The sequence below is a fragment of the Stegostoma tigrinum genome, chromosome 31 (assembly GCF_030684315.1).
Source record: "Stegostoma tigrinum isolate sSteTig4 chromosome 31, sSteTig4.hap1, whole genome shotgun sequence".
NCBI lineage: Eukaryota > Metazoa > Chordata > Chondrichthyes > Orectolobiformes > Stegostomatidae > Stegostoma > Stegostoma tigrinum.
The window spans coordinates 39,807,669-39,835,510 of record NC_081384.1 but is presented as its reverse complement, the minus strand read 5'-3'; the positions used below and the strand labels follow the sequence as shown (position 1 = coordinate 39,835,510).

General features: G+C 46.1%; 1 protein-coding gene across 3 annotated transcripts in view; it reads right to left on the bottom strand.

The window, feature by feature from the left end:
* LOC125466175 (1-phosphatidylinositol 4,5-bisphosphate phosphodiesterase delta-3-like) overlaps positions 1 to 27,842 on the bottom strand; it is a 151,208-nt gene that overhangs the window by 13,427 nt on the left and 109,939 nt on the right. For 2 of the 3 annotated variants that reach the window (XM_059638836.1, XM_059638838.1), the window contains exons 7-10: positions 20,323 to 20,467; positions 13,796 to 13,948; positions 8,693 to 8,818; positions 4,959 to 4,994 (exon numbers count right to left, since the gene is read on the bottom strand). In XM_059638836.1, coding sequence (XP_059494819.1) covers positions 4,959 to 4,994; positions 8,693 to 8,818; positions 13,796 to 13,948; positions 20,323 to 20,467 — 460 coding nt within the window. The remainder of the gene's footprint in view (positions 1 to 4,958; positions 4,995 to 8,692; positions 8,819 to 13,795; positions 13,949 to 20,322; positions 20,468 to 27,842) is intronic. The other variant, XM_059638837.1, reaches the window with a different exon arrangement.

Here is a 27,842-nt window from a genome sequence, read left to right as displayed (position 1 = left end):
CGCTCTCACCCTTTCCTTTTAAGACCTTCCCTCCATTCCAGGCAACATCCTGGTAAATCTCCTCTGCACTTTTTCCAACACTTTCACATCTTTCCCATAATGAGGCGACCAGAACTGGACGCAATACTCCAGATGTGGCCAAACTAGGCTTTTGTATAGATGGAGCATAACTTCATGGCTCTTGAACTATTATCCCTATATTAATGAAAGCTAACACACTATACACCTTCTCAACAACTTTATCCACCTGGGTGGCAGCTCTCAGGGAACTGTGGACATGAACTCCAAGATCCCTCTGCTTCTCCGCTGTTAATCCTGTATTTTGCTTTCAAGTTTGTCCTTCCAAAATGAATCACCTCACACTTTTCAGGGTTAAACTCCATCTGCCACTTCTCAGCCCAGCTCTGCATCCTATCAATGTCCCTTTGTAACCTGGAACAGCCCTCCGCACTATCCACAACATGATCCACCTTCGTATTGTCCGCAAACGTACTAATCCACCCTTCCACTCCTTCATCCAAATCATTTACAAGTACAGAATCACAGAATCCCTGCAGTTTGGAAGCAGACCATTTTGCCCAACGAGTCTGCACCCACCCTCCAAACAGAATCTCACCCAGACCCACCCCCCCTACTCAATTCCTGTAACTCAGCATTTCCCATGGTTAATCTACCTAGTCTGCACATCCCTGGACACTATGGGTAATTTAGGATGGCCAGTCCACCCTAACCTGATCACCTTTGGACTGTGAGAAGAAATCCATGCAGACAGCAGTAGCAGTAGTGTATTGATCACATGGTGCATGGCAGAGGCTCACCCAAGCTCTTTCAACAGTACTTTCCAAACCCACAGTCACTTCCATCTCAAAGCACATGGACTGTAGTGGTGCAAGAAGTCAGCTCATTACAATCTTCTCATGGGAATTAGAAGCAGGCAATAAATGCTGGTCCAGCCAGTGATGTCCACATCCCATGAAAGAATAAACATAGACATATAGAAAACATCTGTTCCTTTCAAAATCCAGAGATATTCTCTAAAATAACGCAAAGAATGGTGGGTTCTGGAGATCAGAAAGAAAACCGAAAGTGATGGAGAAACTCAGTATTTGTAGACAGAGGAAAACAATTAAAGTTTCGAGTCCTGTGTCCCTGTTCATAGACGCTATCAGATTTACTGAGTTCCTTCAACAATTTCTGTTTTTATTTGTTAGGGATATTCTCCACATTTCCTATCCAAAACTGTAGAGTATGATGAGACTGAATGGAACTTAATACAATCTCCAGGATTAATCCTATCAGAACGTTTAAGTTACACACCTCCCTCACTCCCAGTATCTTTCCATAGTTAATATTTCTACATTCATTCATATAATTACAAGCACTTCTACTCCACTTCCTACCAAGTCCAGAGACTTCACAAATTCAGGTACTATGGAGAATTCACAATTCTTCTAGAGTATGATCTTTTGAAACTTGGAAGGTTGAGAGTAGCACAGTGGCTCAGTGGTTAGCACTGCTGCCTCACGGCACAAGGGACCTTGGTTCAATTCGACTCTCGGTGACTGGGTGGAGTTAGCATGTTCTCCCTGTGCCTGTGTCGGTTTCCTCTGCATGCTCTTGTTTCTTCCCACAGTGCAAAGGTGTGCAGGTTAGGTGGACTGACCACGCTAAATTGCCCATGGTGTCTAGGGATGTGCAGACTAGCTAAATTAGCCATGGGAAATGCAGGGTTGTAAGGAGGTGGGTCTGAATGGGGTGCTGAGTCCAGTGGTGGGTAGGGAGTCAGATCTAGAGCAGTCTGGCAGTGTAGGTATGTCTAGTCAGCTCTAGTGGGTGGGTATCAGGTGGCTGAGTCTGTGTGTGTGTGTGTGTGTGTGTGTGTGTGTGTGTGTGTGTGTGTGTGTGTGTGTGTGTGGTTAAGAATGCATGAGCAGAACAAACTAGGTATTTAATCGTCTAACTTCTCCTGAGTAACTACTTCACTTAATTTCATTGGGACCTTCCAAATTCTCCAATTTAACATGCTGACTTTTGGAGGATGCCAGACTATAAATTGCTCAGCAGAATCTTCAACTTTCTGTGAAACTCCCTTGGATTGTTCCACATTGGGATTCTGCATTGCTCCCCCAGCTCAATTCCCATCTAGACTGGAATGATAAGATAACAAAGTGTGAGGCTGGATGAACACAGCTCCCCACCTCCCCACCTATACTTTCCTCTCCACCTATCTTATCCTCTATCCATCTTTGGTCCACCTTCCCCTCTCCCCATCCCCCTCTCTGATGAAGGGTCTAGGCCCGAAACATCAGCTTTTGTGCTCCTGAGATGCTGCTTGGCCTGCTGTGTTCATCCAGCTTCACACTTTGTTATCTTGGATTCTCCAGCATCTGCAGTTCCCATTATCTCTGTGCTGGAATAACAACTGACTTGCCATCAGAAAATCCAGGCATAGAGACTCCCTAGGTCATACCCTCAAGCCACCCCGCCCCCCCACCCACTACAACCCACTCGATAAAGGAAGCCAAAATATCGCAAATACTGGAAATCTGTGAAAAAAGCTTAAAATGCTGGAGACACTGAGCAGCAGTGACAGCCTCTCTGTAGGAGCATGGATTAATGAGTCAGGTTCTTGGGCAATTCAATTAATAGGTTATAGACCTGTGACTTTCACTGTTTCTCTTTTGCATTGTTGGTACCGCATCTGCTGAATATTTCCAAAAGGACAGCCCAACACATCAATGCAAATGATAAAGTTAAAGCATTTGCAGCAATCTGCAGCCAAAAGTGCCAAGTGGATGATCCATCTTGGCCTCCTACCATGGTCCTCAACATCAGAGACACCGGTTTGAAACCAATGCAATCCACTCCACATGATATTGAGAAATAATTGGATACGCTGAATACTGCAAAAGCTGTGGGCCCTGAACGCATCTGGTAATAGTACTGAAAACTTGTGCTCCAGAACAAGGGCGGCACGGTGGCTCAGTGGTTGGCACTGCAGCCTCACAGCACCAGGGACCCAGGTTCGATTCCAGCCTCAGGAGACGGTCTGTGTGGAGTTTGCACATTCTCCCCGTGTCTGTGTGGGTTTCCTCTGGGTGCTCCGGTTTCCTCCCACAGTCCAAAGATGTGCAGGGTAGGTGGATTGGCCATGCTAACTTGCCCGTAGTGTTCAGGGGTGTGTGGGCTATACGGGGGATGGGCCTGGGTGGGATGCTCCAAGGGGTGGTATGGACTTGTTGGGCCAAAGGGCCTGTTTCTACACTGTAGGGATTCTAATCTAAAAGAACTTGCAGCCCCCATGGCCAAGCTGTTCCAATACAATTACAACACTGGCATCTACCCAATAATGTGGAAAATTGCCCAGGTTTGTCCTAAAAATCAGAACAAATCCAACCCAGCCAGTCACTGTCCCATCAGTCTATTCTCGATCATCAGTAAAGTGATGGAAGGTGTCATCAACAGTGCTATCAAACAACACCGCCTCAGCATTAACCTGCTCAGTGACGCCCAGTTTGAGTTCCTCAACAGCTGCTCAGTTCTTGACCTCATTACAGCCCCTGGTTCAAACATGGTGAAAAGAGCTGAATTCCAGAGGTGAGGTGAGAGACACCCCTTGATATCAAGGCCACATTTTTATGAATGTAGCAGCAAGAAGCTCTAACAAAACTGGAATCAACAGAAACTGGTGAAAACTCTCCAGGGGCTGGAGTCGTACTTGGCACTTAGGAACATGATTGTAATTTCTGGAGATAGGTCATCTCAGTAGGAGTTCCTCAGGGTAGTGTCCTAGACCCAACCATCTTCAGCTGATTCATCAATGAACTTCCCTCCATAATTAGGTCAAAGGTGGGCATGTTTGCTGATGATTGCACAATGCTCATCAGCATCCGCAAATCCTCAGATCCAGAAGCAGTCCTAGTTCAAATGCAACAAGTCCTGAACAATATCCACGCTTGGACTAACAAGCAACAAGTAACATTTGTGCTACACAAGTGCCAGGCAATGACCATCTCCAACATGAAAATTCAAATATCACCTCTTGACATTTAATGGCATTGCCATCACTGAATCCCCCACTATCAACATCCTGGGCAGAAACTGAACTGGACTAGCCATATAAATATAGCGGCTGCAACGGCAGGTCAGTCTCCAGGAACCCTGTGGTGAGTAACTTATCTCCCGTCTTCTGAAGATCATCTACAAAGTACTAGTCGGGAGTTTGATGGAATATTTCCCACTTGCCGAGTTACATGCAGTTCCATAACATTCAAGAAACTCCACACCATTTAGACCAAAACAGGCCTCTTGATTGACATCACATCTAACATTCTCAACATTTGCTCTCTAGAAATTCACCAAGACCCTTTCCAAATCCACAACCTCTACCACCGAGAAGATCAAGGGGAGCAGACATGGGATCACATCTATCTGCAAATTCTCCTCTAAGCAACACACTGTCCTGACTTGGAAATATTTTCCTGTTTCTTTTCTGGGTCAAAATCCTGGAACTCCCTTCCTAATAGCAGTGTGGATGTGGCTACACCTTAAGATCTGTAGGATTCAAGGTGGTTACTTACCATCATGTTCTCCAAGGAAATTAGGGACGGGGAATAAATGCTGACCCAGGCAACAGCACCCACATTCTTCAAAATAATTAATGGTGCTATTCACCAGGGGGCAGTGTGTTTGCAGCCATGCTACCTCAGTACAACAATCACAGAATCAGTAGCTGTTGTGGAGCAGAAGGAAGCCATTCAATCCACATGAACCTACTGGCTTTCTGAGCAGCTAAATTACTGACTAAATTCTCCTGCCTTTTTCCCCCTTAGATTTGCTGGAAGTTACAAAGAGAGGGACAACTGAGCTTTCCAGACTGATATTCATGCAGATTTATTTGTCCTCAAGTGGTTGACAGGCAGAACTAGGATCTCACGGGAACGTCAGAAAAGACAGACCTGTTTGTTGTTTGCTGGTTCCGGGGAAAGCAGGCTCTGCAAAGGGGAACCAAAGCAGGAATAAAGTAAATGCTTTTAGAAATACATAGAACATTGAACATAGAACAGTACAGCACAGAACAGGCCCTTCAGCCCACGATGTTTTGCCGACCATTGATCCTCATGTATGCACCCTCAAATTTCTGTGACCATATGCATGTCCAGCAGTCTCTTAAATGACCCCAATAACCTTGCTTCCACAACTGCTGCTGGCAACGCATTCCATGCTCTCACAACTCTCTGTGTAAAGAACCCGCCTCTGACATCCCCTCTATACTTTCCTCCAAACAGCTTAAAACTATGACCCCTCGTGTTAGCCATTTCTGCCCTGGGAAATAGTCTCTGGCTATCAACTCTATCTATGCCTCTCATTATCTTGTATACCTCAATTAGGTCCCCTCTCCTCCTCCTTTTCTCCAATGAAAAAAGTCCAAGCTCAGTCAACCTCTCTTCATAAACTAAGCCCTCCAGTCCAGGCAGCATCCTGGTAAACCTCCTCTGAACCCTCTCCAAAGCATCCACATCTTTCCTATAATAGGGCGACCAGAACTGGATGCAGTATTCCAAGTGCGGTCTAACCAAAGTTTTATAGAGCTGCAACAAGATCTCACGAGTCTTAAACTCAATCCCCCTGCTAATGAAAGCCAAAACACCATATGCTTTCTTAACAACCCTGTCCACTTGGGTGGCCATTTTAAGGGATCTATGTATCTGCACACCAAGATCCCTCTGTTCCTCCACACTGCCAAGAATCCTATCCTTAATCCTGTACTCAGCTTTCAAATTCAACCTTCCAAAATGCATCACCTCGCATTTATCCAGGTTGAACTCCATCTGCCACCTCTCAGCCCATCTCTGCATCCTGTCAATGTCCCGCTGCAGCCTACAACAGCCCTCTATACTGTCAACGACACCCCCAACCTTTGTGTCATCTGCAAACTTGCTGACCCATCCTTCAATCCCCTCATCCAAGTCATTAATAAAAATTACAAACAGTCGAGGCCCAAGGACAGAGCCCTGTGGAACACCACTCACCACTGACTTCCAGGCCGAATATTTTCCTTCTACTACCACTTGCTGTCTTCTGTTGGCCAGCCAATTCTGTGTCCAGACAGCTAAGTTCCCCTGTATCCCATTCCTCCTGACCTTCTGAATGAGCCTACCATGGGGAACCTTATCAAATGCCTTGCTGAAGTCCATATACACCACATCCACAGCTCGACCCTCATCAACTTTTCTAGTCACATCTTCAAAGAACTCGATAAGGTTTGTGAGGCATGACCTGCCCCTCACAAAGCCGTGTTGACTGCATTTAATTAAGCCATGCTCTTCCAGATGGTCATAAATCCTATCCCTCAGAATCCTTTCTAACACCTTGCAGACGACAGATGTGAGACTAACTTGTCTGTAATTGCCGGGGATTTCCCTATTTCCTTTCTTGAAGAGAGGAATTACATTTGCCTCTCTCCAGTCCTCAGGTATGACTCCAGTGGAGAGCAAGGATGCAAAGATCTTCGCAAGTGGCGAAGCAATTGCATTTCTCGTTTCCCAAAGCAGCCGAGGACAAATCTGGTCCAGGTCTGGCAACTTATCAATCTTAATGTTTGACAAAATTTTCAGCACATCAGCTTCCTCTATCTCTATCCATTCCAGCATGCACACTTGCTCTTCAAAGGTTTCATTCACTACAAAGTTCGTTTCTTTCGTAAAGACAGAAGCAAAAAACTCATTTAGGTCTTCCCCTACCTCCTCAGACTCCACACACAAGTTCCCTATGCTATCCCTGATCGGCCCTACTCTTTCTTTGACCATTCTCTTATTCCTCACATAAGTGTAAAATGCCTTTGTGTTCTCCCTAATCCATTCTGCCAAGCCTTTCTCGTGCCCCCTCCTGGCTCTCCTCAGACCATTTTTGAGCTCCTTCCTCGCCTGCCTGTAATCCTCTAGAGCTGAGCTTGACCCTACCTTCCTCCACCTCATGTAAGCTACCTTCTTCTTTTTGACGAGAAGCTCCACCGCTCTCGTCATCCAAGGTTCCTTTCTCTTACCTCAACACAAGAACCACTGAAGGTCAATACCCTATTCATTATCAATATTCCACACACAAAAAAAAAACACCATTCCCAGTTAGGGCAGATAATTCATAGCAGGGTTACTGACTAGAACAGCTTCCAGAAGATGTGTCATTGCACTTTCTCAGATCCAAGAATAACTCACACTCCCAAATGTACACCAGGCAAATGTCAACAACAGCAGGGCCTGGCTGGGTCCCTCATCAATTGACGGAAAGATCTAAAAAGAAGCAGGAATGTAATGCAAGCTCTAATAATTGATTACTGTATTCTTTCTCTTATTGATAACTCCTCACACCTCCCCCTATATGTTACAGTGTTGGACATTGTTCAAGGGAGGCACTTTCATCTCTGAGTCAAATGATTATGGTTCAAAATTCAGATGAGTAATTAATCTGAGGTAGAGTCTACTTTCCTGAGGATGGTGTTAAAAATCTTTAGGCTATCATTTAAATTAAGAGCAGGGAAATTCTCCCTGATGTCCTGACAAATAATTGTTCCTCAGCCTCACTGAAGGTAGGTGGCTGGGTGTTTTATCTCACTGCAGTCTTGCTTGCTTCTAATCCTGTTTTATTAAGAATGACTACATTTCAGAACTATTTCATTGGTGTAAGAAACAGGCCTTCCCTTAGGTTGTGAATGATCGTACATAACTACAGGTTCTTTGCACCATACATCAGAATCATTGATTAGTTAAAACAGTCAGCCTCTCATTCTGTTCCAGCTCTCTACAGGAGAAACTTGTTAGTCTCACATCTCCACCTTTCCTCAGCAGCACTGGAATACTTTCTCTTTAGATAATTATCCAATTCTCATTTAAAAGCTATGACTGAATTAGCTATCACCACTTTCTCAGGCAGTGCATTTGTGACATCATTTGACCTGGAAGCAATGCAGTCAAGAAAATATTAAATTTATTTCAAATGCCCATGAAACTGTAACTGTTTTTGAAAATGTTTCAAAGAAATTTTTAAGAATCTGCATCAATCATAAAAATTAAACTTTTCTTGGAAAATAAGGACTAATGACGTTGTGGCCCTTGACCTAAACTGAAAGGAGTACCACAGATGAAACAGAGCATGTCTATACACAGAGAAGTGTCAATTATATTGCTGTGGGTCTGGAGTCAGATGTACATCCAGACCAGGTAAGCACAGCCAGAAGATTTCCTTTTCTAAAGGATATTGGTTAACTAAACGGATTCTTTAGACAAACTTTGTTTTAAATTTTAAATGTTTTATCTCATTCAAGTTTCACCCTCTGACATGATGGAGTTCAAACTCATGTTCCCCAAAACATTAGATGGTAACTGTTGATTATTAATTCACTGACAACAACATTATGTTACTGCCTCCCCTAAATCTGATCAAATGAATGTTATGTCTTGTCTGAGAAAATAATGAGATTTTCACTTATTGGGTCATGCCTCATTAGAATCTTGTGTAAAATTACCTGATACATCCAACTGGATATCCATTCATATTCAAATATTATAGAAACTTCACAGAGTAACTAATGAGAGGGCGAGTTAAGGTTAAATTAATCTTGTTTGGAGCTGCAGTGAATTGCAGAATCATTACATATGGTTGCTACAACAGTGGTCCTGCCCAAACATCAGGTTACCTTTTTGTTTTTTTCTCCATTGTTCATATTCTCATCATCCTCATCCTCCGGTGTTTCCTCCTGATCCACTGAGAGACCAGAGCCATTGAACCTCTTCCCTTTTATCAGTATTTTGCCTTTGAGTTTCTGCAAAAGAAAATCAGAGAATTGTATTGGGCCTTTGAGGAGGTTTTGACATCAGTTTTGAGAATCAACTGGGAAATGCTACTCCGGTCAATGAGCTGAGTTTTCACAATTGAACAGTTTGGCTAAACTGATTAAGGACCAGACATCTCTACATTTTTACAACACTTTAGAATTGCAGTCTCTGTTATAATATGGGATGCCACAACCAGCAATGATTTAAGAGCCAGATAATATTTCCACAGCAATGACTCTACCCATTAGCACTCTCTTCTTGCAAAGTACAAGGCATTTTCCCTTTACTTTGGTATTTCTTATGAATTATCCCGATGAGTGCAAGGCACAAAATTTTGATAAAATATCTTTGTTTAGGTAGAACTAGTATTCGAGATGTTGGCTAAGGGACAAATATTGGTTGGGACACCAGAAATAATTACCTGGTTCTTATTTGAAGCAGTATAAAGGATTTTTTATAGGTTCCTGAAAGAATCCATCAGGCGTTTTGCCCAATGACGAAATAGCTTGGCCCTCATAATTAAATAGATCAGGTTCCAACATTAAATAGCTTATCTGCTTTTTACCATTGGTTGACCCTTAAGACTACATATTGGGATGAAGTCTGGTAAGCTCCTTCTCAGTATCATGGCCTCATCTGATCTGGTCATTTCATCCAGTGGGTCTCTAAAGCAATTAGTTGTAACTGGAGATAACAGGGTGTAGAGCTGGATGAACACAGCAGGCCGAGCAGCACCACAGGAGCAGGAAAGCTGACATTTTCGGTCGAGACCTTTCTTCAGAAATGGGGGAGGGGAAGGGGGTTCTGAAATAAATAGGGAGAGAGAGGGAGGCGGATAGAAGATGGATAGAGGAGAAGATAGGCGGAGAGATGACAGACAGTTCTAAGAGGCAGGGATGGAGCCAGTAAAGGTGAGTGTAGGTGGGGAGGTAAGGAGGGGTAGGTCGGTCCAGGGAGGATGGATATGTCAAGAAGGCGGTATGAGGTTTGTGGGTCGGAGATGGGCGTGGGGCTTGAGGTGGGAGGAATGGTTACGGAGGCAGAGCGTATCTGGGCTGGTTTTGGGATGCTGTAGAGGCAGGGGAGATTTTGAAGCTTGTGAAGTCTACATTGATACCCTTGGGCTGCAGGGTTCCCAAGCGAAACATGAGGTGCTGTTCCTGCAGCTTTCGGGTGGCATCACTGTGGCACTGCAGGAGGTCCAAATGGACATGTTGTCCAATAAGATGGAGGGGGGGTTGAAATGGTTCGTGACTAGGAGGTGTAGTTATTTGTTGCGAACTGAGTGTAGGTGTTATGCAAAGCAGTCCCCAAGCCTCCGCTTGGTTTCCCCAATGTAGTGGAGGCCACAACAGGAGCAGCAGATACAATATACCACATTAGCAGATGTGCAGGTGAACATCTGTTTGATGTGGAAGGTCTTCTTAGGGCCTGGGATGGGGGTGAGGGGGGTGGTGCAGGAACAGGCACATGCTTCGGTTGCAGGGGAAAGTGCCGGGTGTGGTGGGGCTAGAGGTGAAGGTGGAACGGACAAGAGAGTCACAGAAAACGTGGTCCCTCTGGAAAGAAGATAAGGGTGGGGAGAGAACAATGTCTTTGGTAGTGGGGTCAGATTGCAGATGGCGGAAGTGTCGGAGGATAATGCGTTGGATCCGGAGGCTGGTGGGGTGGTATGTGAGGACGAGGGGGATTCTGCTTTGGTTATTATTGCGGGGAAGGGGTGTGAGGGATGAGTTGTGGGAAATGCAGGAGACATGGTCGAGAGCAGTTTCAACCCCTGTGGAGGGATGTTGCAGTCCTTGAGAAAAGAGGACATCTGGGATGTCCAGGAGTGGAATGCTTCATCTTGGGAGCAGATGTGGTGGAGGTGAAGGAATTGGGAATAGGGGATGGCCTTTTTTTTAGGAAGGTGGGTGAAAGGAGGTCTATTCTAGGTAGTTTTGGGAGTCAGTAGGTTTGAAATGGATATCAGTTTCCAGGTGGATGTCAGAGATGGAGACAGAGAGGTCCAGGAAGGAGAGAGAGGTATTAGACGTGGTCCAGGTGAACTTAAGGTTGGGGTGAAAGGTGTTGGCGAAGTGAATGAACTGTTCAAGCTCCTCATGGGAGCATGAGGCGGCGCTGATACAGTCATCAATGTAACAGATGAAGAGTTGGGGGATAGAGCCAGTGTAGCTTTGGAAGAGAGATTGTTCCATGTATCCTGCAAAGAGGCAGGCATAACTTCGGCCCTTGCAGGTGCCCATGGCCACTCCCCCTTTGTCTGTAGGAAGTGGGAGGAATTGAAAACGAAGTTGTTGAGGATGAGGATGAGTGTGGCTAGGCAGATGAGGGTGTCAGTGGAGGTGAACTGGTCAGGCCTGCTTGGGAATGCAGGTGTATAGGGACCGGATGTCCATAGTAAAAATGAGATGTTGGGGGCCAGGGAATTGGAGGTTCTGGAGGAGATGGAGAGCATGGGTGGTGTCAAGGGCGTAAGTAGGGAGTTCCTGGACCAAGGGGGAGAAAATGGAATCGAGATAGGTGGAGATAAGGTCGGTGGGGCAGGAGCAGGTGGAGACAATAGGTCCACCAGGGCAGTCAGGTTTGTGGATTTTGGGAAGGAGATGGAAACGGGTGGTGTGTGGTTGGGGAGTGATGAAGTAAGAGGCTGTGGGTGGGAGGTGATGAGGTTGTGGATGGTTTGGGAGATGATGGTTTGGTGCTCGGGGGTGGGGTTCTGATCAAGGGAACGGTAGGAGGAGGTGTTGGAGAGTCAGCGTTTGGCCTCAGTAATGTAGAGGTCAGCGCACCATACTACAACTGTGCCTCCCTTGTCTGCGAGTTCGATGGTGAGGTTGGGGTTGGAGTGGAGGGAGTGGAGAGCTGCACGTTCTGCGGGGGACAGGTTGGAGTGGGTGAGAGGAGTGAAGAGGTTGAGGCGATTGATGTCTCGATGGCAGTTGGAGAGAGGTTGAGGGAGGGTAGGAGGCCCTGGGGTGGTCCAGGAGGAGGGGATGTATTGGAGGGAGAAGGGGTCAGTAGAGGGAGGATTAGGCTCCCGGTTAAAGAAGTAAGCGTGAAGGCGGAGGTGGCGGAAAAACTGCTCAATGTTCAGACGATAACAAAGTGTGAAGCTGGATGAACACAGCAGGCCAAGCAGCATCTCAGGAGCACAAAAGCTGACGTTTTGGGCCTAGACCCTTCATCAGAGAGGGGGATGGGGTGAGGGTTCTGACCTATCCCCTCCCTACCTCCCCACCTATACTCTCCTCTCCACCTATCTTCTTTTCTCTCCATCTTCGGTCCGCCTCCCCCTCTCTCCCTATTTATTCCAGAACCCTCACCCCATCCCCCTGTCTGATGAAGGGTCTCGGCCTGAAACGTCAGCTTTTGTGCTCCTGAGATGCTGCTTGGCCTGCTGTGTTCATCCAGCTTCACACTTTGTTATCTTGGATTCTCCAGCATCTGCAGTTCCCATTATCACTGATACAATGTTCAGACGAGTTATATTCATTGATGTGTGGGTGGAGGGGACAAAGGTGAGTCCTTTACTGAGGAAGGTCTTGGGTAGGGTGGCAGGGACCAGTAAGTATAAAGTACTTTCAGTTTTTAGTGTCTAATAAGGTTGAGTAGAATTGAGAGTTCAGGTTGTGGATCTTACGCAGAATAAAAAACAGGAGAGGGCCTTTGCAAGTCTGGGAGAGGGAGGCTCTGCGTTGGGGTCGGCTTAATTGTAGTAATTGGAGATGTCGGTGCATTGCAGTGAGTGTGTATTTCAGAAGTCGCAGGGAGAAACGCTTCTGTAGGAGATCAATGTTGAGTCCTTTACTGAGGACTGACCGTTCGTCCACAGTCAGGAGGAGGTCTGGGGGGACGGTGAAGACTCGGCACGGCTACGTGTTGCTGTCTCCTCTGGAGCTGCTGGCTGTGGAGGTGGCGGGCGGAGCGATGTTGGCAGCGGGCGGAGAGACATTGATGGTGGGCGAAGCAATGTCAGCAGTGGGCGGAGAGACATTGATGGTGGGCACAGCAATATCGGCAGTGGGCGGAGAGACGGCGGCCGGTAAAGCTGGGATGTTGGTGGTAGCGGTGTCCTCGATATCTGTGTTGTTGGCCTCAGAAACGGAGGCGGTGGCTTCGACAGCAGCGTCGGTGGCGTTGGCTGTACCGGAAGTGGCGTTCAGGGTGGCAGCGGATGTGACGTCATCTGTGGAAACCGTTGGTGCTCCGAAGGTGGCCACATGGCCAATGGCGGCAGGCATATGTTGGGGAAGGTCTTGGGTAGGGTGGCAGGGACCAGTAAGTATAAAATACTTACAGTTTTTAGTGTCTAATAAAGTTGAGTAGAATTGAGAGTTCAGGTTGTGGATCTTACGCAGAATAAAAAACAGGAGAGTGCCTTTGCAAGTCTGGGAGAGGGAGGCTCTGCGTTGGGGTCGGCTTAATTGCAGTATTTGGAGATGTCGGTGCATTGCAGTGAGTGTGTATTTCAGAAGTCGCAGGGAGAAACGCTTCTGTAGGAGATCAATGTTTTGAATGTAGCAGTCGTTATGGTGGGGGCCAAATTGGGAAGGCTTAAATGTAGACTGTAGTCCATTGGAGACGATCCGGTTCCATAGGCAGGTGTTCAGAAAGGAAATGTGACTGTAGTAGAGACTTTTGACTGGAGCTGAATTTACCCTCCTTCAGAATCAAGACAAACTGGTGGTAAAAACTCTACGTTGTTGTCTGGATCACAGGTAAGGTAGATAAGGACAACAAATTTCCTTCCCCAAAAGGTCCTCGTGAACCAGATGAGCTTTTACAAAAATCAACATAGTTTCATGATCATCATTAGACTTTTAATTCCAAATATTTTTGTATACAGATTTGAACCTGGTTCCCCAGATTACTAGCTAGTGATAGTCGCACTCGGTTATCACTTTCCCCTTACATGGACATTACACAGTAAGATATGATAAAGTGAACGGTCACACAGTTACCTCGGGCGATGGAAGTTCACTCAGGGATTTGCCATCGAGTGGTGCAGTTACCAGCATTTCACCGAGGATGTCCTTTAAATGACGGGCCATGACTGTCTGCTGCTCTACTCCACAGTGATTCTCCAGGGACAGAATGACGGGATACGGAGAGACCTGGGGAGATAATTCAAGAGGATCCCATACATCAGCCAACCATAGGCAACTCCAGAAAGCTCTGAATGTTTATTTGGCAAATAAATTTAACAAGAAAGATCTGAAATTTGATTATACTCCAGGACAGGAAATGGATTCATAATTCTCATTAAATGATAAACATAAAATCTTCTTGCATTTCATTTCTGCCATTAGCAACTTTGCGTTGACGTATAATTGGATCTTTCAATTATTCAGTACAATAAATATGTGATTGTACAGTGGCTGTGCGTTTCTACAATGGGTCTAATGGTACAGTGGGTATGTATGTTGGGCACGTGATTGCAGAATAAGCGCATACAGTAGGTATTTACAGTGGGTCCAGTTCAGTTTAGGAAATCTGGTCAGCATGGACAAGTTGGGCCGACAGGCCTTCCATACAGTACACCTCCTTGGGTGTGTGATTGTACAGTGAGTGTGTACAGTAGGTGTGATCATTTTTGTATTGTAGGCATGTAATTGAAAGTTGTGTTTGTACAGTAGGTGTGACTGTATAGGGATACATGACTATACAGTGGGTGTAATTGCACAGCAGTGTGTGATTGCACGGTGATGTGTGACTGTACATTGGGTGTGTGACTGTACATTGGGTGTGTGACAGTACAGTGGGGTGTGATTTTACAGTGGGTGTGACCATATGGGGGTGTGTGACTGTACAGTTGGCATATGACTATACAATGAGTGTGACCATAAGGGGCTGTGTGACTGTACAGTGGTCTGTGACTGTAGAGTGTGCACTGCGACTAATGAGATCAATGTGCTCAAAATTAACCCCCTTTCTCTGGTGTTAATGGGGTGGCAATGGTTTCAGCATGGGGCTGATGACCTCACTACTTGCCATCATCGATAATGTGATTGGACCTGGTCTGAATGAGGTGACACTGGATCCCCAAATCCTCCCTGCTTCAGGGTCAGATCCATTTAACCTTTGTATGGGATCCAAGAACATAAATAGAAGATAAATTTAAGTCTTAGGAAACTGGCTTAGCTTAGTGCAGTGCTTGCTGATCTTGCCCCATTGGTTATATGGGGAAGTGACAGATATCTGGCTGCATTTTAGATTTTAAATAGCCTGCCGTCAATTTTCATTTTAATAAAAACAATGTTTAAATTGTCTGGCAGCAGCTTTTTAATGCAGGAAATAGGCTTTATTCACATCCAACACCCTCTTGTTTCCTTTTCTTTGAGCGATTTACTGAGATTGCAATCTTTGAATAAGTTCACACCATCCTCCTGCTCAAAGTCTGGCTGGTCACAGGCATCGGTCCATCAGAATGCCTGGGGCAGAGGCAGGGACTGTGTTAGGGTCAGGAGGATCCCATGGACTGGGTCAGTAGCAGAGTGATCCTGGGAACTGGGCTAGAAGCAGGGGATCTTGGGCACTGGGTTAGAAGCAGGGGGTTCTTGGGGACTGGATTAGAAGCAGGGGATCTTGGGCACTGGGTGAGAAACAGGGTGTTCTCAGGGACTGGGTTAGAAGCAGGGGTCTTGGGCACTGGGTTAGAAGCAGGGGATCTAGGGAACTGTGTTAGAAGCAGGAGATCTAGGGGACTGGGTTAGAAGCAGAGGGTTCTCAGGGACTGGGTTAGAAGCAGGGTGTTCTCGGGAACTGGGTTAGAAGCAGGGGGTTCTCGGGGACTGAGTTAGAAGCAGGGGATTCTCGGGGACTGGGTTAGAAGCAGGGTGTTCTCGAGGACTGGGTTAGAAGCGGGGCTTGTCGGGGACTGGTTTAGAAGCAGGGGGTTCTCGGGGACTGGGTTAGAAGTAGGGGGTTGTCGGGGACTGGGTAAGAAGCAGGGGGTTGTTGGGGACTGGGTTAGAAGCAGGGGTTTCTCGGGGACTGGGTTGGAAGCAGGGGGTTCTCAGGGACTGGGGTAGAAGCAGGGGGTTCCCGGGGACTGGGTTAGAAGCTGGGGGTTCTCGAGGACTGGGTTAGAAGCGGGGGTTCTCGGGGACTGGTTTAGAAGCAGGGTGTTCTCGGGGACTGGGTTAGAAGCTGGGGGTTCTCGGGGACTGGGTTAGAAGCAGGGAGTTCTCAGGGACTGGGTAAGAAGCAGGGGGTTCTCGGGGACTGGGTAAGAAGCAGGGTGTTGTCGGGGACTCAGTTAGAAGCAGGGGGTTCTCAGGGACTGGGTTAGAAGCAGGGAGTTCTCGGGGACTGGGTTAGAAGCGGGGGTTCTCGGAACTGGGTAAGAAGCAGGGTGTTCTCGGGGACTGGGTTAGAAGCTGGGGGTTCTCGGGGACTGGGTTAGAAGCAGGGGGTTCTTTGAGGACTGGATTAGAAGCAGGGGGTTGTCTGGGACTGGGTTAGAAGCAGGGGTTTCTCGGGGACTGGGTTAGAAGCACGGGGTTGTCAGGGACTGGGTTAGAAGCAGGGGCTTCTCGAGGACTGGGTTAGAAGCAGGGAGTTCTCGGGGACTGGGTTAGAAGCAGGGAGTTCTCAGGGACTGGGTAAGAAGCAGGGTGTTGTCGGGGACTCAGTTAGAAGCAGGGGGTTCTCGGGGACTGGGTTAGAAGCAGGGAGTTCTCGGGGACTGGGTAAGAAGCAGGGGGTTCTCGGGGACTCAGTTAGAAGCAGGGGGTTCTCGAGGACTGGGTTAGAAGCAGGGAGTTCTCAGGGACTGGGTAAGAAGCAGGGTGTTGTCAGGGACTGGGTTAGAAGCAGGGGGTTCTCGGGGACTGGGTTAGAAGCAGGGAGTTCTCAGGGACTGGGTAAGAAGCAGGGGTTTGTCGGGGACTGGGTAAGAAGCAGGGGGTTCTCAGGGACTGGGTTAGAAGCGGGGTTCTCGGGAACTGGGTAAGAAGCAGGAGATTCTCGGGGACTGGGTTAGAAGCAGGGGGTTCTCGGGGACTGGGTTAGAAGCAGGAGGTTCTCGGGGACTGGGTTAGAAGCAGGGGGTTCTCGAGGATGGGTTAGAAGAAGGGGGTTGTTGGGGACTGGGTAAGAAGCAGGGGGTTCTCGGGGACTGGGTTAGAAGCGGGGTTCTCGGGGACTGGGTTAGAAGCAGGGGGTTCTCGGGGACTCGGTTAGAAGTGGATGGGGCTCGAACCAGGGAACTGGGCTAGAAGCAGGGAACTGGTTTAGAAGCAGGGAACTGGGTTCGAAGCAGGTGGGCTCTCAGGATTTCAGTCAGCAGCAAGGGGATCTTGGGATCTGGGGTGGTCAGAAGTGGGACCTCGGGGGCAGAGTCAGCAGAAGGGGCATCCTGGGGACTTGGTTAGCAGAAGGGGTTCTCAGGGACAGGGTAAGCAGCAGGAGGGAGTCTTGGGGACTAGGTCAACAGCAGAAGTGGATCCTGTGGACTGGATCAGCAGCAGGAGAGGGATCCAGGCGACTGAGTTAGCAGCAGGAGGGGGTTCCTGGGGACTGGATCAGAAGCAGGAGGGGGATCCTGGGGTATGTGTCAGCAGCAGGAGGGGGATCCTGGGGAATGCATCAGCGGTAGGAGGGGGATCCTGGGGACTGGTTCAGCAGCAGGAGGGGGATCCTGGAGATTGTGTCAGCCCACAGCCAATCCACAGCGCTAAATGTACCATTCACTGAGACACTGAATCCAGCTTGGTTTAAGTGAAACCCTTCCCAATGAGCAGCCCTAACTTTCCACAGTACTTGTACCAGAGGCATTTTAATCAAGGTTTCTTCTCCCCATATCAATGTTTGGACAATGCTTCTGATTCTTTAGCTTTCCTGATACTATACCAATTGACATGTGGTTTAGGTAACAATTCAGAGATAATTACTTTTGAGATTCTGGGATTTAATTTAGGTCCTAATACCGCAAACAGCAGATTATCATTCTTTGTTCCACCAATGTCATTGATTTCTCCTAGGACCATCAATCCCACCCCTCCCACCCCAGGTTTATCACTGGCAGTGACTGAGATTGGGAGAGTGAGGCAGATTCGTTGTAGGCTGGGGAGTTGGAAACAGTGGTAGCAAGCTAGAGGGATCAGGAGTGAGATTGAGGGATTGGGGTTGAATGGGGGATGAAGAGAGAACGGGAGATTGGGAAAGAGAACATAGAACAGTACAGCACAGTACAGGCCCTTCAGCCCAAGATGTTTGGCCGAACTTTTACCCGAAACCTAAGGTCTATCTAACCTCCACTGCTACTTTATACTATCATCCATATGCCTTTGTAATAGCTGCTTAAATGCCCCTAATGAGGCCAACTCCACTACCCTCTCCAGCAATGCATTCCACCCCCCTACCACTCTCTGAGTAAAGAACCTACCTCTGACATCTCCCCACTATCCACCTCCACTCACTTTAAAATTATGTCCCCTCATAAAAGTTACCTCCATGCTAGGAAAAAGCCTCTGGCTGTCTACTCTATCTATACCTCTGATCATTTTGTACTCCTCTATCAAGTCACATCTCATCCATTTGGGGCGGCACTGTGGCTCAGTGGTTAGCACTGCAGCCTCACAGCACTAGGGACCCGGGTTCAATTCCAGCCTTGGGTAACTGTCTGTGTGGAGTTCGTACATTCTCCCCGTGTCTGTGTGAGTTTCCTCCGGGTGCTCCGGTTTCCTCCCACAGTCCAAAGATGTGCAGGCTAGATGGATTAGCCATGCTAAATTGTCTGTAGTGTTCAGGGGTGTGTAGGTTGTAGGGGGATGGGTTTGGGTGGGATGCTCCAAAGGGGTGATGTGGACTTGTTGGGCTGCAGGGACTGTTTCCACACTGTAGGGATTCTAATCTAATCCTTTGTTGTTCTAAAGAGAAAAGCCCTAGCTCGCTCAACCTTTCCTTGTAAGACCTTCCCTCCATTCTAGGCAACATCCTGGTAAATCTCCTCCACACCTTCTCCAAGATGGTGAGATTGTAAGAGAGATTAGAGGGAGGTGGACATTGGGGGATAGGAAGAGATTGAGGGCGAGAGAGAGACCAGTGGGGGGAAGAGGACAAGATTGGGGAGAGGGAAAAAATTAGAGCAGAGACTAGGGGAACGAGGGAAAATTGGGAGAGTATCAGTTTCCAAATGGGAATGCTCAAACCACTGAATGCTCATGCCCCACCTGGTAATTCACTCTGGTGATGGGTCTACACAACCACGATGGAATGAGATCCAGAATTAAACTCATCATGAAATAGTGAAAACAGATTAGTGGGGGAATTAAGAAAAAACAGGATGGGCATTTTGCTGGAATAACTCAGAAACAAACTGTGACTAGCAACAGGTATGAAATGTGTTTGAATACAGGCCAGCCAAGAAATCACACAGCCTCTGTTAAGTTTGGACCCTCTCAGAGGCTGAAATGGAAATTGAGGCTGAGGAACATGGAACAGGCTATTCAGCCCCTCAAGACTGTTCTACCATCTCATGAGATCATAACTTATCTACATTGCAAGTCTACAGGGTGGATTTTACAGGTCAGCTTAATTCCACATCCTGTCTGAAAAGCCCCAGTAAAGCCTGTCCATGATCCCAAAGACACTTCAGGGTGAAACATTTATCCCTTTTCTCAGGAGGAAGTCCCAGCCGGGAGAACTGCTAGATAATTGGATTGTCCAGCAGCTCACTGTCCCAATACTGCCACCAGTGGTGACTGCTGGCACTTCGTCCATTCCCCAGTGTAGCGGAAGCTGGACTGATCATTACGTCTGGAGCTAAAGGAGGCGTCTCAGACAGGGGATGAGTGTGTCAGTGAGGGGGCTAGAACTGGCTTTTAGAATCCAGAAGAGGGTAACCTTAATAATGGTGGTGGGGATGGAGGGGCTCCTGATGAGACGATAGGACTCCTGAAAGCAGGCTCTACCTCACCTTGTCCGCTGAGCAGTTAAACCTTCTGGGCTTCTCACATAGTGGAGAGCTCTCCTCTGCCATTGGGATAAAGGGTCAGCGAACTGTTGGATCAGGCCCTCAATTAGCTCAAAACAGGGACATCTATGCCTTCCCCATCTCCCTCAAAATTTCAAACTGGGGAGGGGCTGGTTAGTGATGGATCTTCCAGATTCTGGATTTTACTTGTCCCCAGCCCCACCCTTCAAACCCAGAGGCAGGGGATCGTATAAAATCCAACATCTTAGAAAGGCTGCTTAGCTTCATTTCTCTTACTTAATAAGCCTTGCACTGTCTTGAAAGACCCAATCACCCACAACATCTCAAGACTTTTGCAAGTATGACACGTTCTGTAAAGATGTGTTTCCTCATCTTTCACAGATTGGTCTAGTTCAAGGTTGAAAATTATACCACTTTTTCTGATTCCCTAACAACAGAAATAGTTACTCTCTAGTCAACAAGTTGAGTTAACTCTTGTCACTGGGTCTGATCCCTATTGCCAGACTCTATCAACAGACTCTATCATCAGAATGGTTGCAGTGCACTCACCGTGAAGGCATAATCCCGAATGGTTCGGATAACGTCTTTGAAGAGGATTTTTGAGGTGAGCGTATATCCATGGTAGATTATTGGCTCCCCATTTGGTCCTTCCCAGCAGTCCAGCTCCACACAGCGGCAACCTCTCAGAAGAGCTCTGAAAACACCCAGAGTCACAGGTCAGACATGAAATAGGGTAAGGCCTCTCACACTTATTACCATCTTCTCATTTTAATGTGCTATTCAGTTTACAAAGTTCCAGATCAATTGTTGGCTGTTTGCATAAGATTAAAGACAAAACAAATTGCTGACCTTTCAAAAATATCAGCAATTTTTCTGTTCATTGTTCTCATTTTGTTCCATTCATTCACGGCATATGGGATCGCTGGCTGGGCCAGCATTTATTACCCATCCCTAATTACTCTTGTAAAAGTGGTAGCATGTTGCCTTATTGAACTGCTGCAGTCCATGTGCTGTAGGCAGATGAATCAGTGCTGTTTAGGAAGGAGTTCCAGGATTTAGTTTCAGCAGCACTGAAGGAATGGCAATATATTTCCAAGTCAGGGTGGTGAACTTGCAGGAGGTGGTGTTCTTAGATATTTGCCACCCTTGCCCCTCTAGATGGCAAAAGCAGACAGTTTGTACTTGTTAAAATCAGCCCTCTTCAAGTGTTGGATTTGTAATGACAAAGAGCAAGACTTCCCAAGGCTCAGCACTAACCGGACCAGGAAATAGACTGCATTCAGATTTGAACTCGGATCACAGCACTCAGAAACCAGCATGCTCACCATTACACCATGGTAACCAGAGCGGTTCTGACAGTGCAAGGCATTGCTCTTGAGTGCAGGTCATCTTTGTCAAATGTGCAATTGTCTGGCAGCCTCAATGTTTCCCATAACATCACCGAATGGAGAAACTGCTTTCTGGCTTCTCTCACTTGCAAACTGACAATCTGCTGGGACAATTGCAACTTCCGGTATGTTGCTCTGCTTTCAGATTTCTCATGCACAGCTTCACTTGTCAGCCTCAGTGTTTCGTACATCAGACTTAGCCTTCTGCTCAGCACCTCTGTATTTTAAAGCCCAGAGTGCTAACGATTACACCAAGGAGGCTCCCCACGTCACTTTGATCTCGGGCCACAAGATTCATGACCGCACAATAATCAAACTGTTGCAGTATGGCTCTCCATTTAATTGCACGGTTGCCGGCTCCCTCATTTACTGCCCATCACTGCGCAATCACACGTAACTGCCACTGCTAAAGCATCATGCATGTCACCAAAGTGCAATCTCCAACTGGTTGTCTTTAACAGCTCCTTTGCAGCAGTCCTTCCCAAGCGCGTCTCTTTGTTGCCTGTTCTGTGTCGAGCTTTAAGGGCTGCTCAGAAAACAGCACAGCGACTTCCACTCTCAGGCAGGTGCCAAAACAAATTCTCCAGGACAGGGATTGGATCGTCTTGTGCTTTCTGCTTGGCCAGAAATGTGATGACATCTGATGTGACGGTGCAGCTTGTAGACAGTACATGTAGTTGCTTCAGTCCTTTGATTGTGGATGGAGTGAATGTTGAAGTTGGTGGATGGGGAGCCAATCAAACTGATTATTTTGTCCTGGATGATGTCAAGTGTATCGATAACTATGAAATCATTGTCAATTGTAAAACTCATCACTCGTCCCCTTTAGGGAAGGAAAATCTACCATCCTCACAAGTCGAACTTACTTGTGCCTCCAGAGCCAAGTGATTGATTCTTAAATATGGTCTGAAATGGCACAAGCAGGACCAGTTGTATCAAGCTACTACTACATCTGCAAAAGGGAATGGAACTCGATTGTCCAGTAGCATTGAACACAACTCCAGAAAACACCAATGGCTCATCTGTCAGGCCTCCTTATTAACACCTGGATCTGTCCACAGACTAGCCAAGCAACTGCCTGAAATAGTCAGTCTCATGGAATCACACTTTCCAGGCAATGTATAAGACACCATGATTCCATCGACTGGACAGGCTCACCCGATATGATGTATATCAGCACTGACTCCAAACCACATGAAGTCTCACGCCATCAAGTCAGCTATGGACAAGGAGACTCCTATTGATTACCACCTACTGGCCTATCCCATTCAGCTGATTGGTCAGTATCCTCCATGTTGAACAGCACCTAGAGGATGCACTGAGGGTGGCAAAGACATAGAATGTACTCTGGGTGGTGTACTTCAATGGCTTGGTGTCCCCACTGATGAGCTTGTAATTTCACATTTATTAACTAAATTCACATGACCATTTGTTGAGGTGGGATTCAAATCCACTTCTCCAGGGCATTAACCTGGGATTCTGGATTTTTCTGTCCAGTGACAGTACCACAATGTCACCACCATCCTTTGAGGATCCACAGCTGCTCCCTTCTGTTGGAATAACTGCTTTCCCTCTGCCTATTTTGTGATCCTCTGAAGAGTCCATTGAGGCATTCAGCACGCGTTCACTATGGGCAACAACCCAACTGTTCCAATCTACTCTGTTGCCTTCCAGCCTGTTGCTTCCAATCTACTGGCGATGAGCTAATCCTGACAGTCTTCTTCCTATCTAGCTCCCTCCTCCGACTGCTGAACCTCTACCAGTGGATCAACGCTCACTTCCCCTCAACAGACCTCCCTCTAGATGGTCCACTCATTTGTGAACAAGGTCCTTGCCATCTACACACTTATTGAGGATGATTAACAGAAACTTGGCTGAGGGGGCATGACATCTCACCCCTGACAATGTGCCCACTTGGCTACATTGTTCAGCCCATTAAGGCAATCATAGTGAGGTTTCTCATCAACTCACACCTGGACCCGACTTCTGCTCCTCTGCCATCTCCTTTCCCTTTAAGCATCTCACCTTGTCTCTTCATGCTCATCCAATGAGATTTCTCATTCTCTCTCCCTCTCCCAAGTACAATGAAACATGTTCTCACTGAGATTTCTTCTCTGCGTTCCTTCCTCAGCCCCTAACCCAAATGACTTTACCCTCTCAGTGATTTCAACCTCCATCTCAACTCATCCAACTCTCCCTCCTCTCATTTCACTGTCCTCTGAGCATCTTAAAATCTCTCTCTCTGCATGAAAATGCTCCAACCCACATTCACATTCCCCCTCCTTGACCTTACCATCTCACACGGTTTCACTGCTACCATAGCTTCAATCGCAGATAGGGCCACGTCTGATCACTTACATCACTCTCCAGCCATATTCCCTCGCAGTCCCCAAACTGATCTCCTTATGTCCCCATTTCACAGGAAAAATCTATTGCTTAATTCTCTTGCAGTGTCACTTTCAAAATCCCAACTACGGTATCTAACCATTGGCCCTCTGTTTGCCACACCATTTCTGGAGTTACTGATTTACTTAACCACATCCAGTCTCCAACAAAAATGTTATAACATACATCACCAATCATTTCACCAGATAATAGCCGAAAGATTCTCATAAAATAATAACATCCATTGCAGGCATGCGGTTACATTATTGTCTGATATATACACAGCATGAGCCATTAACAATAATACAATCAACAGAATTCATTTGTTCTCTCTCTCTCTACCCCCACTGCCCCCGCCTCCAACCGTTGTATTAGGTAATGGTTTTGAATAGGTTAATGTTGGGGATTGTGTTGAGGTCCACCCAATATTACAGTCTTGGATGGGGCATAAGGAATCCAATTCCAGATCCTGACTCCCCTAGCTCCAGACAGTTGTAGTAATTGTCTCTAACTAGCTAATGTAACTTAGCACTCATTGCTATCATGTAATGAACTACATCTTGTGGTTAAGACGGGTTCTTTATCTTACGAAGACTCTCCAGTAGTTCATCCTCTATCAATGTTAACCAAACCGGATCTTAGACACTGTATAGAAAGGTAGCAGCAGGTTCTTGTAGCACACTGCTAGTGCCTCTACCTCTGAGCCAGGAGGTCTAGATTCAAGACCTACATGGTGAGTCATGTCTGAACAGGTTGATTAAAAATGATCTAAAAGAACTAGAGGCAATATTAAGAAAATGCTTTAGAGGAGTAGGAGGGTGGCAACTCTGTACTACAACCAATAGTCGGTAGTAACAAAGACAGAAATTGCTAGTAGTAGTCAGGTCTGCAACACAAGTGATACCTGTAGGTGACCTCGCCCTGCCATAAAACAAACTAGAGATTGCAATTTTATTTAAACAGCATCATGTAGTATGTTTAATTTAACCAGACAATATCCCTGTGCAGACAATAACACTGACTTAAGCGACTGCCTGATCACCAGGTTTTGCACATTTCATCATACACAATGAAGGAAATACATATTTTGGAGAAAGATTCAATATCTGCAACCCAGATTGCAAGCAAACAATTCAGGTTTGGACTTCTATATTTCAGCCAAATAGGATCATCATAGAATCCCTACAGTGTAGAAGCAGGCCATTCAATAGTAACCAAATGCAGAATTTATATATAATAACCACATAGAAAAGAAAGACGATCTCCACATAGCAACTTGCAATGTTTCATTATTGAAGAGTTGCTGAAGGAAGGGTGAGAAGGAGGGGAGTGGATAGATTTCATTCACTGTATCAGCTTGGACTCTGTGTTCCCATCCCAGACACCCTAATTCTCCTCACTCATGATAACTCACTAATAACAGAAATGAAGTTCTCTGGGAGAAACCTGGGTTACTGGTGTGGACAACAACCTGGTGTGAGTCTGAGGGACAACTCTCCTGATCAGGCCTGCTCTGGGCTCATTACCTGGGAGAACCACAACTGTTTTTCTATTCTCTGTTGTCTTCTTCCCCAGTAGCTTCTTAAAAGATGGTGTTACAAGCTCTTCAGCCTCACCTGTAAGAAGTGGTGTGAACATTGGGACTGGGTCTGTCACCTTGGCCTTCACCTGAAGATGTGGGCTTTGGTTTTGTTTGTTAGTGTGGGATTTGGTTTTTACTGAGCGGACAGCGAAGGAGCTACAGCACAAGCCTCACCCGGGGGTGCCAATGCGAACCAGGGCTCAGGTTATACCTTTGCATATTAGTAAGTGCAACCAAACCTTTCATAGGAAAGCTCACCGATATACAATGCAGGCCCCAACACAGGTGTACAGATGCTTCTGACAGTGAGCTGAACCTGATTGCCCAGAGTGGAATATCTAAGAGACTTTCTGGCAGATCAGTGATGTGATCTTAACTAGTCCCTGATCCCTCTCCCTTTCTCTTCTTTCCTCCATAATTATGGGATTATTACAAGATTGTAAGATACAAAAGCAGTAAATAGACCATTCAGCCCATCAAGTCTGCTCTGCCCTGCCATGGTTGGTCTGATAATTTGCAACTCCATTTCTTTTTGTCTTACCCCCTCAACTGTTGATTCTTCCCAGATTCAAAACTCTTGTCTATTTAAGCTTTGAATATATTAAATGATCCAGCCTCTACAGTCCTCTATGGCGAAGAATTATACAGATTCACTGTCTTCTGAGTGAAGAAACCCCTCTTCATCTCTGTCTTAAGTGGGTAATTCTTTATTTTTGAGATTATGCCTTCTGGCCCCAGATTCTCCCACAAAGGAAGATGCATTTACCTACTCAGTTAACCTGTCTAGATCCTTCTGCAGGCTCCTTGTGCCATACTCAGGAATTGCTTTTCCACCTATTCTTGTGTCACTGCAAACTGATACCTGTGGCACTCTATTAATTACAGGTTGCAAATGTCCCCTTTATCCTAACTGTCCACCATCTGTTATTAAGTCAATCCCTAAACATGCTAACCTACTACTGCCATCATCGTGGACTTCTATTTTATTAAATAGCCTAATGTGTGATACCTTATCAAACGCTTTCTGAAAGTCCGAATATATCACATGTACTCATGCCCCCTTATGTAATCTAATTGTTCCTTCCTCAAAAGAACTGTAATAAATTTGCCAATGATTTCACGTTCATGAAGCCATGCTTACACTGCTTGATTCTATTACATGCTTCTAAATGCTCTGTATTACATCCTTCATAATTGACTCTGACATCTTCTCAATGTTGGGCTAACTCGCTCACAGTTACCTGTTTCTCTGTCTTACTCCCTTTTTGATTAATCTTGTTATATTGGCAATTTTCCAATCCTCTGGGACTGTTCCCAAATCTAAGGATCTTGGATGATAACTACTAGTGCAGCGACTGTCTCTACGGCTAATCCCTTTAAAATCCGGGGCTGCAACACATCAGGGTCAGGGGGCTCATCAGACTTTAACGCTATTTGTTTCACCAGTACGTTTTGTCTAATGATAGTTCTTATGTTTATTTCTTCTCTAAATCTGTCTCCCCTGCTGCATACCGCCCATCCTGAGCCCGAACCATTTCAGCAACTTGATTATTTTGAATTTTTGGAATGCTCTTGGTATTCTCCACCATGAAGATGCAAAGTATGTGTTCAAATCTGCTATTTTCTGGCTTCCCATTATTTGCCCAGCCTTGTTCTCTTAGGTGCCTATGTTCACTGTTGCACCCATCTTTCTTTTCATATTTTTAAAGAGAGGAACACAGCAGGCCAGACAGCATCAGAGATTGGGAAATTCTTCAGAATTCTGGTTCATCAGAGATTCTTCAGAAAGTCCTGACCCGAAATGTCAGCTTTCCTGCTGCTCTGATGCTGCCTGGCCTGCTGTGTACATCCAGCTCCACACTGCGTAATTTCTGACTCCAGCGTCGGCGGTTCCTGCTATCTCTTACTGTTTTTATGTTACTTGCTGGTTTCCCCCCCACCACCCCACCCCAGTTTATTTTCTCCTCATTTGTTTTTTGGTTGTTATTTGTTGAATTTTAAAATCTCAATTTTCCCAATCGTCAGATTTACCATTAATCTTTACCACACAGTGAAATTTTTCTTTCAATTTGATACTGCCCACAATATCCTAGTTTGGGTCACCATGGTAGTTTGTCCCCTTCATACAATCCTTCGTCCTCACTGGAATATATCCGTGTTGTAAGTCATTAATGCTTTTTGAAACGTCTGCCTTTCCTTTTCAATTGTTTTTTCTGCTGAATTCCTTTCCCATTTCACTCTAGTCAGCCCTGTCCTCGTTCTCATGTAATTATCCTTATTTAAGTTGAGCACAGTTGTTTCTGACCCAAGTTTCCTCCTCTCAAACTGAATGCTAAATTCTGCCATGTCATTGTCACTAGTCCCTAGAGCGATCTTTTATTTTCAAATCATTTATTAAACCTGCCACATTACACATGGCCACATGCTTTCTTCATTGGATCCACACATATTGTTGTAGGAAACTGTTCCAAATACAATCCTACAATTCATCCTTTTGGCTACCTCTGCCAATTTGATTTTCTCAATTTTAGTTACCCTGCCATTTTACATGCTCTCACGATCTCCTGCTTATCCTTATCCTAAAGAACAGTGACTGTTAGGGGGCCTTTAAACTAATCATATGGTGTCTTCTTCCCTTTGTTTTTTCTTAACTCCACCCATATTGATTGTATGTCATACAATCCAAGACCAATCTTGCTAACATATTAATTTCA